General features: G+C 30.8%; 1 protein-coding gene across 1 annotated transcript; it reads left to right on the forward strand.

Annotated features, from left to right (window-relative positions):
• Positions 1–1122: 1122 nt before the first annotated feature.
• Positions 1123–3708, forward strand: LOC120070202 (kirola-like). The gene is made up of 2 exons (XM_039022067.1): positions 1123–1312; positions 3428–3708. Exons 1-2 carry the CDS (start codon positions 1123–1125, stop codon positions 3706–3708), a joined length of 471 nt encoding a protein of 156 aa, XP_038877995.1.
• Positions 3709–13435: the final 9727 nt, after the last annotated feature.

Genomic DNA, 13435 nt, shown 5'->3' on the forward strand with positions numbered 1-13435 from the left:
GCTTTGGGGAAGGAGTGAATTCTGTCTTGTGTGACTGAGTTACCAGCTCCCCAATCAGACAAATTCCCAAAAAGGTAGGCTAGAGTTGACAATTTGGCAGGAGTTCCCAAAACACTCAGGATTAGGGTCATATCACTTATGGTCATTTTAGTGAAATGTAAGTCTCAATTATCAAAGGCGTTATATAAAGAGACGAATCATCTTGTGGTCCAGTCTTATACAAACTCTTTGTATAGGACACCCCCGCTCGCATGTCTCTACATGAATGGTCAGGATCAGACTATTTAAAGCACTTTACAACATTTGTAAATATCGACAAAGCGGGTCATATCCATAGTGTCACCAGGATAAAGTATCCTTCTTTTATCCTTATACTACAGACCATTTAGGTTATTACTTAAGGCATGATCCACTTGTATATTTCACATACATGCTTAAGTTTACATGAAATAACCACGGATCTTAGTTTATTGAATATGAGTAAATGCAAATAAAATAACATTTATTTTATTAATAACAATGTGTACAAACTGTTAACAAACTACGAGACTCTGGAAGAATTAGGATACCAATCCCAACACTTTGATCAAAATGTTGATGAACCTTATGTTTACAAGAAGGTCATCAACAACGTTGCACTAGTCAGGGAGCATGCGTAAAATTCTTTAGCTATCACGTCTTAGTTTCGTGTTTCAGATGAAGCATCATTTAAGGCAAATACCCAAGTGGGAAATAACGTTGCAGATAAAATTAGGAAAACAGTTGAAGAATACAAACAATTGAATTATTGTGATTAATTTTGTATCGAAACTTATTTATATTTGGAAAACATAAACTTTTGATAATTGTTTTTACATATTTTAATGCTACATTTAAACTATAAAAAGGGAAAAAAATGAAGATAAAAAACAAGAAATAGTTGAATAGGTGGGTTTTAAAATACAACAAGTGGGGAAAAAAGTGTGCATTATCAACATCCACAAGAGTGATAAAAGAATAATAAAGTTAAAATTTAGCCAAATATTATTTACCAAGTGGTGTTTGAAATCATAAATAAAATATTCACTCAAAATTCAGTATAAAATCCCCCTCTTAGCTTGTAGTTTATCACAGTAAAAGAAAATGAGCCAAAGTGATAGCATTATTGTGGCAAAGGTTGAGCTAAAATCTCCTATTCAGAACTTCTATGGCTTCTTCAGGAACCATTTGGGAGATTTGGTCAATCTATTTCCTGAGCTGTACCAAAGCATTCACCTTGTAGAAGGGGAACATTTATCTGCTGGCTCTGTTATACAATTTAAATACCATCTTGGTAAAATATTATTACTCTTCTCCTAATTAATACATATTTTTTCTACTTAGGTTATTTTAGTCGATGGTTATAAGAGTCGGTGGTTATTAATTTATGGTTATAACATAGTTTGTGTTTGGATCGTAAACTATTTTAAGTTGAGTTGTAGTTCGGATGCAAACTATTTTAGTCTGGATAGGAAATAGTAAATACTATGCAAAAAAAGAACTTTAAATAATAATTATAGGTTATAAATAATTGTAAGCACAACTATTATATTTGGAACCCCAAACATGTGGTAGGCTTAATTGCCCACTCCACCAACTTCAAGTTCTGGAAACACCCCTTAAGAAATAATTATTTTGGTCCACGTACTTTGTGACATATCTAGCCATCATGAGTTGGTTTAGTTGAAATTAAAGGACATGAGTTTGATAAAGGGCTAAGTAGAAATGAGTACAATCTATCATGGTTACCTTCCTAAGATTTAATATATCCTATAACTTTTTTTTACACCCAAATGTTACAAGGTCAGACGGGTTGTTCCATAATATTAATCGAGGTGCACGTCAACTGATTTGGATATTCACAGATACCAAAGAAAAAGAAAACTTTATTGACATACCTATTATTTTGCTCCCTTCAACTTTTGGAAAAGAAACATATGGTCACCTAATTAGGTCATAACTTAGCTATTGTTTTACAATTTAATATTTGTTCAGCAAATTCTTATCTCAACAACTTAGATGCCTTTAATAAAGAGAAAAACTTGGGTGTAGTATTATCTATTCTATGACTTAGACAACATCCAATTAAAATCTATCATGTATTGTTTTTTTTTTAAATAGTTTTTATATCAAATTTTTAAGAGAGTGAGAAAGAAAATGAACAAGAATGAATTTTATCCAATACATGCATTTTCTCTTCAAAATTAAGGTTGAAACAAATAAAAACTCACAATATTTAGCCAATGAGAGAAAACAATCAAATTATATATTCAACAAAATGATATAGTATGCTCATTTTTGGTGCCTACATATCTCATGTAATTAGTTAATATATATTATATATATAATATATATATATATATATATATATTATATCATAAAAACAAGATTTGAAAGAAACCATTGTATATATAAACAAGTTAGAAGAATATTATTAGTTGACCAATGATTGCTGCATGAAATGATAGTGAATCAACATTTATTTACTGATATTGATATATTTATAGTAAAATTAATGACAGTTAAATTATAGGAATCTTTTTAAATATAAAAGAATATTTTAAAATATTTAAATTTTATAACAAAAAGTTTCAAAATATAAATCTTTTTGGAATTTCGGATTTTTCTATTTATATGAATTTTTCTAAATTTTTAATAAGTATAATTTAGTTGTAATTACTATTTATAAGATTTTTTCGAAATTTTTAATAAGTATAATTATTTGTAGTAGGTTGCTAAAATTTTAAATTTTATATTTAACAATAGTCTCAAATCTTTCAATTTTAAGCCCCTCTCTCTCTCTATATATTAGTTCATCCATTAGTTATGATTTAGGAACCTTAAATTTTTAATTTTAGATTTTAGTTTTTAAAAATTAAGTTTATTTTCTTTTCATTTCTTACAATGATTTGCATCTTTTTTAAGTACTATGGTTGAATTCTTAGCCAAATTCTAAAAACAAAAACAAAATTTTAAAAGCTACTTTTTCAATTTTCAAAATTTGGCTTGATTTTTTAAATCATTGGTGAAAGATAGATAACAAAGAAAGAAATTTCAGAATTGAAATTTGTATCTATAGGCTTGATTTCTAAAAACAAAAACAAAAAATCAAATGGTTATCCATCGGTGGTTAAACTAATTTGTAATTTTAAAAGTTTGGTTCAAAGAACAAATTGACATAAACTTCAATGTGTAATGCATGCCGTTAATGATAGTAACAGTATTCTTCTTAAATAGTAGACACATGTAATAAATAAAAGAATACTAAAGATTCGAGCCATAGAATTTCTCAATTTTGACACAAGGTACTTATTAGATCTAATAGAATTATTCGTTTCGAGAAAATTCGATTTAAAATCGATTGCTTTTCTTCTTCTTATTATTATTCAAATTGAACGATGAAAAACAGGACATCAACTTGTATCAGAAAAATGGTCAATGAGAGTTGTGGATGATACGAAGAGATACATAATCTATGAAGCTGTTGAAGGAGATATGAGAAAATATTACAAAGTGCTGAGAACAAAGCTTGAAGCTGTTAATGGAGGCTTAAACAAAGTAGGAGGAAGCTTTGCAAAATGGACCGTTGAGTATGAAAAGGCTTATGAAAATGTGCCTTCACCAGAAAACTACATGGAATTGTTTGTCAGAATTTCCAAAGGCGTTGATGCTTATCTTAACAAGAACTAATTAAAACCCTAATAACACAATTAATAAGCTAAATGTGTGTGAGACCTAAAATACTCTGCCTGTTTTCTATTTGGTTTGTTCTCAAATAATAAATAATGTGTGTAATTTGATATATATATATATCTTAAGAATGCTTGTGGGATTTGGGAAAATTTGTGTATCCTATGTAATATGTAAAATTTTGTACATGAAAATCTACTAAGTTGTTATAAACAACCACGAATAACCCTCACTACATAATCCCAAATGAGCAATGATTAGATGCAACTTCTATTTTACACCTAAAATTATTTTTTTTTTACAAAAATTGCCACATGACACGTTTTTATTGGACAACTGCTTGAACGGTACAAAAATAGGTGTAGCCTAGACAACACTTAAGTATTTTCTATCTAAAATCAGTGTTAAAAAAAGGCAAAATTATAGGATATCATGAAAATATTTGTAAATATTTGAAAAAATAGGGTGGATTTCTTATCGTTGTTGAATTGCATCTTTAAAAGAGGCATAATTAAAGATATTTTGTTGAATTGCATCTTAAAATGAAATAAAAAAGTTAGACTTCGTTTGGTAGCCATTTTTATTTTTTGGTTTTGGTTTTTGAAACTTGTATTTTTTTTTCTCACAATATTTTACTCTTATGGTTATCGTTTTTCTAGGTAAACATTTGATTTCTTAGCTTTTTTTTTTTTTTTTTTTTTTTCTCCATAAAGTGGGGTTCAAGAAATTTGAACTCAACCACCAATCAATGTGTTGAAATATGCAAGTGGAAATTAGTTCCTTCCAAAAGCACGATGGTTGAAACGGGAGACATCATTTCAGCTCGTGCAGTTTTTTTTTTTTTTTTTTTTTAAAGTAGATTTTTGTAAACTACTTTTATTAGTTTTCAAAAGTTGGCATTGATTTTGAAAACACTCCAAAATTGTAGGCAATAAACCATAGAATTTAATAGATGAAGTGGTGTCTATAAGCTTAATTTTCAAAAATAGAAGACAAAAAACTAAATACTTATCGAAGGGACCTTAGAGTTTTTATTTTTAAGGTTTTGAGTGGTTTTAATTTTACTATAGGATATAAAATCAGAGAAATGATGAATAATTTTCCTGATATTATTGACCTTTTGTGCTTCTTTTATACACAATTGTAGTAATCTTTTGCAATAAAGAAAGCAGATTTGTAGCTACATCAATATATCAACAAATTTAGGCATGACTTAAGCATAAATTGGTGTAGTGATTTATGAGGATGATTCGTCTCTAATATAGGGAAGGCCTCTTTTGTTGGATATTATACGTATGTAGTTAGATAAAAAGAATGACAGACTTTGTAAGAAATAAAATCAAAGATTTGTACTTGCAAATGTTACATAATTTTTTTATTAGGTGTTTTTCAAATATAAAAAAATGAATAAAAAATTTATAATTATTGATATATTTAGGCATTCATTTATGTATTATGCATATATTTATGCTATAATTAGGAAATTCGGTTATCTTCCTTTCTATGAAATTCCTATGTAATTCTCAAGTTAATATACAAGAATTATTCAGTAGTTTCCACATGGTATCAGAGCCCAGTCTCTAAAGTTTTCCATTTTCAGTCATCCTTGTTGTTCGATCGCTGCCTCCATCGATGGCTGATCAAAGGAAGTAGATCTACGCACTAATCCATCTCTGATTCGCTCCACATCTGTCCAAATCTGTCGTTGTCCAGCCTCTCTTCTGCATCTCAGATCTCACCCACTCGATACTGCAAAACAAAACCCACTCGATGATCCCCATTGTTCAGAACTCGATCCGGTTCAGAACTTGATCTGGTCCAGAACTCGATCCTCGATCCCCATTGTGAAGAACTCGATCCTCGATCCCCATTGTGAAGAACTCGATCCTCGATCCTCAATCCCTATTGTGAAGAACTCGATCCGATCCAGAACTCGATTCGGTCTAGAACTCAATCTGCTCTAGAATTTAATTCGATCCAAAACACGATCCTCGATCCTTGTTCCCCTACTCGATGCTCACCTACTCGATGCTCCCCCTACTCGATGCTCCACCACTCGATGCTCGCCCAAATCTGCCGCAAAAGAGAACCCAAACCCACTCGATGTTTTGCTTCTGACAAGCCTAGTTTTAGTTTGGTTAAGTCAAGACTAGTTTTTTTTTTGTTTGTCTTTGTTAATGGGTTTCAGCTCTGTTCTGTTCCATTTTCGAATCTTGCATTCGTAGATCTCTGTTTTCAGCTTAGAAGTTTGTGGTTTTATTTTAGATCTTTATGAATGTCTCTGTTTCACACCTTGAAGTTCGTAAGTTCCTGTTTCCAACCTAGAAGTTCTCTGTGTTCCAGTTCTTCATGGGTTTTCTGCTTCCTGCCCAGATCTACAGTGTTTTGGTTGAGTTTGAGAGAGAATGTTGAGATATTTAGGCCTTGATTTATGTATTATGCATATATTTAGGCTATAATTAGGAAATTCGGTTATCTTCCTTTCTATAAAATCCCTATGTAATTCTGAAGTTAATATACCATAATTATTCAGCCAAATATTTGTCTCCACAATAATTATAGCACAATTTTACTGTCTAATAGACTACTATTTGTTGTAGTCTATTCCAGTCTATTACAATTTATCGTAGATTGACTGTGATATTTTGTGATTATTTATAAATATTTTCAACAGTTTTATCATTTAAAATAATTTTTCTTTTTATTTATATTAATACTAGTTATCAAACCATGTCATATATTTATACATGTATACCATGCTAATTTTGTTTAGTAGATTAATTTAATCTTATTGTGTACAAATAAAATGTACAGAAAAAGGTTATTGGAACAATATAATGTGAAATAATGTATAATAGTTAATTTTAATGTGTACAAATAATGTATACTAATGTTAAATAATTTAATTTTTTTTTTAGTTTAGGATGGTTTTCGTTATACTACAAGGAAGGCCTCTTTTGTTGGATGTTGTATATATAGTTAGATAAAAAGAATGGCAGAGAATAAAATCAAAGAATATGTACTTGCATATGTTAAATAAAATTTACATACAACATTAATGATAGTTATCCATATTTATACATGTATGAGCCAATTTTGTATAGTAGACTAATTGATTTTGGTGTGTACAAAGATAAAATGAAAGATTATAAAAACAAGAAATTTTAAAAATAAAGTTAAATTAGTAAATGAACATTTTATGATTTTTAGAGGAAAATTATTTCAAATGGTAAAACTGTTAAAATATTTATAAGATGTAACAAAATTTTAGAACTATTAATTATAGACGTTGATCAGTGTCTATCAATATCACTTATAAACACTGATAGAAGTCTATCAATGTTTATCGGTATTTATCATTGATAGTTATAAAATTTTGCTATATTTTGTAAATATTTTGGTTCATTTTTCTATATTTAAAAAAAACCGATTTTTAAATAAGTTAACATGTTTATTATTTATAATATATTTATATGAATGACATTTTATTGATTATTTTTAATGTTTTATGAATTTTTTGATATTGATTCACCCTTCAAGTAAACATCAAAACCATAGAAATATATAAAAAGAAAAAAAAAAACAATAGAAATATTGATATATCCATAAAAATTTAATATTATGATTATTCGTGCCATATACGTGTGAAATAGTATATACTAATTATTTGGTCATTGGCAATTAAAAAAGAAAAACGTGAAAAATCTGGATAGTTTTAGCTCAATTTGGAAGAGAAAAAAATGTAACTCTTCACATTAAATTTTCGTTTGGTAATTATTTGATTTTTTTTTATTTTGAAAATTAAACCTATAAATATTGATTCCATCTTTAAATTTCATGTTTTATTATATACTTTCTATCAATATTTTCAAAAGACCAAACCATGTTTTAAAAACAAAAAAATTAGTTTTTTTTTTAAATTTATTTTTCTTTTGAAATTTAACTAAAAATATGACTCTTTTACTAAAAAAAAAGATGAAAGTCTTTGTAAGAAATTAAGAGGAAATAAATTTAATTTTAAAAATTAAAAATAAAAATTCAAATGGCTACTGGAATAAAAAAATTAAAAAAAACATTTGATTTAAAAAATAGAGGAAAAAGTTTAAGTCTGCTAGGAAATGAAAAAAAAAAAAAAGTAAAGCGTTTGTAATTGTCTTTTGTAAAGAAACAATTCAATAATAATAAGAAATCCATCCTGTTTTTGCAAAAAATTCAAGGTGTATCTCATGATTTTGCCTTTTTATTTTTATCTTAGAGAGCGGCATGTCTGAATGTGCGACTTCATCTAGTTAGATAGATTGAAGCCATATAGATGGGTGTAATACGTTAAAGTGAGCAATAGAGTTCAATTGGTATCTAAGTTACGTTAACGACCATGAGATCCATGATTTGAATCTGTATAATCTCTATTATACTAAAAGAAATTGTGAGTGCGAAAGGAAAAATGTGAAAGAAAAAAAGATGATTTTCGAAAAGTATAGAAATAAGATTCTTCATTCAAACCTAATATGAAACTTCGTTAACCATTCACCTGGGTTCAGTACTAGGAATACTTTCATTTATATTACTGGCTGACGGTATATTATAATTTCACATAGGAGGCTTATGCCCCCACACTTATCAATGCACACATGCAATTTTATTCATTCTTGTTTGCTAGTCATGCATTTTTGCTTGTCTCTACGTGACATAAATGTACATGAATGAAATCGATGTGTGGTGTGATGGAAAATCTTTTAGAGGTGTACAATGTACTCATGTGATTTTACCGTCTATGTTTCGACATAAATACATTTACTAGTCTGTTTGATTACATGTCTATGTGTGCTGTAAATGTAGTTCATCCCATTTTTGTTTGCGAGCCACATGCACACATTTGCCTGTTTGTGCGGTAGAAATATGTATTACTAACCTCGTGAGGACAAGAGCATTTGAGGCGATTGATAGGTCGCTACTAGCTAGTTATGTCATGAGGACATGCAGAGTCATCATGAGCTTTACACTATGTTTTCTCTCGTTTTTTTCGTCAAACTATTTAAGGTTTCAAGGGCCTAGTCTTGGTATGAGTTAAAGGAGTATTTAAAGACTTATTTGTTACATAGTTGATTTTATGGGATATTAGAGTTTAAACGTTTTCTCTGTTTGTTTACATTGCTAAATAAAGTAATTTGAATCGTCAACACTTTAAACGAAAGTATTCCTAGTATGGGATATTAGAGTTTAACGTGTTTACATTGCTAAATAAAGTGATTTTATGGTATATTATTATAATATCCTGTTGAATTCTTATGAAGAATATTTTCTCCACCACAGATTGCATTAGTGTTAAAATTTCTTCCTCACCATTTAATAATCACACCATGGTCATATTATCTGACACCACCACCAAAGGCAATACTGTACTGTCGAGCTCACTGCATATAAATCGACAACAATCTCCTAAATTTCAACAAACAATACATTAAAAAAGCTTTGAACAACTTTCTCACCTATTGCAATGAGCTCACCTATATGATCTCGAAGTACCCAACGGATACTTCCCTTGCATTCCTTTACATCCTAAAAAGCATCACAAGGCAAAGCCAACAACCCATAAGGAGGGAAAACCCACACACCTCGTTCGCTATCAATTGCAACCTCCCCTACCGCTATGTCTCGCTGACCCACATTCACACATGTCCCCATACTTCTTGTGCTCCAGAACTTCGAAAAGAACCCATAAATTGAATCCATTAGGATCGCCAATGCACCATCATCCCCTTAAAAAATGACACGATTGCGAGCCTCCCAAATGCGCTACAACACTGTTAAGAATGTCACCACCTCATCCTGCTAGCCATGCTCCCAAATCCACCCAATACTACAAGAAAAATCACATTTCTTGACGTTTGCAATTTTAAATACCTGACATTTTTATGAAAAAATGTCAAGAAATAGGTATTTTAAAGAAAAACGTCAAGAAATTTTAAAAAAATGCAGAGGTTGGGCCTTTTTTTGGAAATTTTTCACGCTGATACTCTACTTGATGTTTTAAAAATGTCAAGTTTAATCTATGTTTTCTTGTCATGTTTTAAATGTCAAGAATATCAAGAAAATATAAATTATTTCCTTATTATTTTTAATTCTCTAAAATTTTGACCCCTCATACCCAAAGTGAACGTGAATGCCAAATCCACCGCTCGCGATTTCTCCAAAAAAAATGAACCCTCGACGATCAATGAAACCCCTTTGCCAAAACCCCCAAACGAAACCCCTCGCGTTTCGACGCCGCCGAAACCCTCCTGCCACTGAAACCCTCCACGCAAAATCGAACGCGTTCAGGCTATCGCCAGCCTCCTCCATGCCTAAACCCTAGACGATTGAAACAGCTTTTTGGAGGGTACTGTTTATTTTCTTTATTGAACATCTTTTTTGGATTTTTAGTGGTTGGTGTTCTTCGATCAACTGTTATGGTTTTTTTCTGATTTTTTTTTTTTTTTTGTGTCTTTTGAGAATAAATTTGCAAAGGACTTTCGGTAACTAGGTCAGTTCTGGTGGTAATTGCAACTTCTGAAGGAAATTTTAACAAAGAGATCCAGTTAGTGGAAGCGGATCGTTCCAAATTTCATTGTTAAATAACTCAAACAATTACAGTCTAAACGAAAAGGATTATGCATATACCATAAATTACAGCATCCTTCATCAAATGAATAGACAAGGGATAGAGCATGCAAACCTTTGAAGAACCTTTCTTAAAGTTTTTCTCGATTGTTCAATAACTAGTTCAACAGCACGAACTCGAACTCAACAATCAGAACATGATCTCAACGAACGTTTAGATGAACTTCGATCATAATTGAGTTCAGTCGATCCTCGACCCTCGAGCTGAGCAAGAACACCACCATAAGAGTTACCTTGGTATTCGAATGAAGGGGGTAGAGGATCGAGTAAGTGGGAGATAGATGAAGTCTATCGTATAGACTAGATATTCGATCGTTTAGTAAGAAGAAGCCTATCGTATAGACTTGCTACTCGATCGTGTAGTATTGAGTAACTATCTTGATCGTTTAGGTTGTGAGACACTATCGTTATAAACCGCTTTTACTCGATAGTTCATTCTTTTGTCAAACGACACAAAATGAATCATCATCTGCTTTTGGAAAACCATTTTCCTTTTATCTCATGTTATTAGTATAACTTCCCACACTCAAATTGGTTATTAAAGAAAAAGATTAATTAATTATCATATAATTAATATATTATAAATAAATATGATAACCAACTTATTATATTACATTTATAACCTATAGTTTTAATATTTCGTTATATGAAACATATAAACCATAGTTCTTTTTCTATGTTATTGTATTTAATATAAATCATATTTATATTAATTCCTCCAATTAATGTATCTCATACATGAAATCAATTATATCAGAATCAATTTAATTATATCACATATAATTAAATTTACTCTTGTTAATTTGAACACTTCAAACTAATCCAAAATCTGATTCTCAACTTGAACCCATTGAGCTACCAAAGGGACCTTATGAACCTATAGCTTGAAGCTCCAACGGTACGTGAATAACTGACTAAACTCTTTAATAACTTCACTAAAGACTGATAGTTGTACTCTTCGCACTACAAATATATTTTTGTATCCATTGTATAGAATCAGTCAACAGTGCGATGACTCTTAACAAATCGCTCATAAGTACAATTGGGCCAATATACATTTTTCCCCCTGTAGTTACATCTAATTTCTTAAGTACCACAAATTCCTTTAATGAATAATAAGTCGTAGTCCTACTATGATTGAGTCCTCTCTTCCCAAGAGAGGGTGTGGCCACTATGTTCAAGACTTAGAATCAACCCTTAAGAGAACAATTTATCTACTTACCCTCCTTTGGGGAAGGAGTGAATTCGGTCTTGTGTAGCTGAGTTCCCAATTCCCCAATCAGACGAATCCTCAAAATGGAAGGCTTGTTGAGTTAGCAATCTGACCACTCTCACCCATACAAATCAAAGGACTGCCCCCGTTAACAAGAGTTCTTAGCTCATTCAGGATTAAGTTCATGTTACCTATAGTTGTCATAGTGAAATGTAAGTTTCAATTATCAACGGTGTTATATAAAGAGACTAATCATTTCGTGATCCGATCTTATACAAACTCTTTTGTATATGATACCCTACTCGTTTGTCTCCACGTGAATAGTCAGGATCAAACCATTTGTAGCACTTTACAACACTTGTAACATCTACAAAGCGGGTCGTATTCGTAGTGTCACCAGTATAAGGTATCCCTTCATTATCCTTATACTACAGACCATTTAGGTTATTACTTAAGACATAATCTACTTGTATGTCTCCACATACATGCTTAAGTTACATAAAATAACCTCAGATATTCATTTATTGGATTGAGTAAATGCTTATAAAATAACACTTATTTTATTAATAACAATATGTTCACAAAGTGTTTACATACTACGAGACTACTAGGAAAATTAGAACACCAATTCCAACAACTTCTTCTTCTCTCTCAAGCTTTCACTTTTAAGTCTTTAACGACTTTTGCTTTTGTATTCTGCTGTTTTAATGTTTAACTTGTTCAGATTAAGCCCTTCTCTCTTTTTTTTTTCTCTATTGAAATTGGGGTTTGGTTAAATTTTGTGTGTGCGCTATATTAGACTTGGACTTGATGCTGCTAATTCTTGTAGACTATGGTTTTGTTTTGCTTTGCTTTGAATTACTATAAAATGTTATATTTAGATGGTATGGATCGATGATTTTCGATCGTATGGATTTCACCAGAGAAGTTATCATTTCAATATTGAAGATTTCACCAGAGCTGAAAATTTCCTGAAGTATATCCAAGCAAATATTGCCATAAACGTCCACTGGGTGAAAGCAGCCAGTCTCAAACTTCACCTTTGGAGGCTTAAAAGGGTAATAATTAGGGAATGAAAAGGATAGCTCGTACTCTGTTCCTTCAAACACTGTTTCTTTGCTTCCAGTTATTGTCCCTTTCTAGCAGAAAATGTTATCTTCCTCAGGAAAGGCTGAGATCCTAGAGTCTCCACTCATCTACAATATTGTACAATATGGAGTCCTAAATAATCACATTTCCAACCACTTAAAAAATTATCAGTCCAGGATATCAGATGGTAGCAATTCTTACCATTAAAGCCATTAATTTAGACTGCAGCCTGTGTAAGAAGAAAACACAACAAAAATAAGAGGAAGATTGTTAGTTCTTAGTTGATTGAACACAGACAGAGTTCCCAGTAAGATTGGTTCGTCACTATTTTCTCTAAATTGCATAGACCCCATTTGGCGATAGTATGGATCAATCTAGGATCAAAACTGGTATGGATCTTCTTTAACTGTTTTGCATTTTTGTTTATGGAAATGAAGTTGTATGTAATTTCTTCACTAGGTTTTCTTTTCAATCTTCTCAACTATTTCTAGTCGTTCGATGATGAAATTTAAAATTCTTTCTCGAGATCCTGCATACAATTCTTATTTTATATTTAAAAGATTAAAACTTCTTCTAGGTTTGATTCTCTAAAACCAAGCCCGAGAACTAGTTCAGTCGATAATTACTACAAAAAATATCCTCATTTAGTTCTCTTCTGTTTGTCCTGCCTTCAGTTCTTGGTTTATTAAAATTCAGGATATGCAATGCTCTTATTTTGTTCGATTGGGGTTTTTTCCTACTCGAATGTTATTTTGAGATTGTTTG

The sequence above is a fragment of the Benincasa hispida genome, chromosome 1 (genome assembly GCF_009727055.1).
Source record: "Benincasa hispida cultivar B227 chromosome 1, ASM972705v1, whole genome shotgun sequence".
NCBI classification, from domain to species: domain Eukaryota; kingdom Viridiplantae; phylum Streptophyta; class Magnoliopsida; order Cucurbitales; family Cucurbitaceae; genus Benincasa; species Benincasa hispida.

Coding starts and splice junctions, on each gene's coding strand:
- LOC120070202 (XM_039022067.1), top strand. CDS start 1,123: ATGAGCCAAAGTGATAGCATTATTGTGGCAAAGGTTGAGCTAAAATCT. Junction 1,313..3,427: donor ACAATTTAAATACCATCTTG/GTAAAATATTAT, acceptor GATGAAAAACAG/GACATCAACTTGTATCAGAA.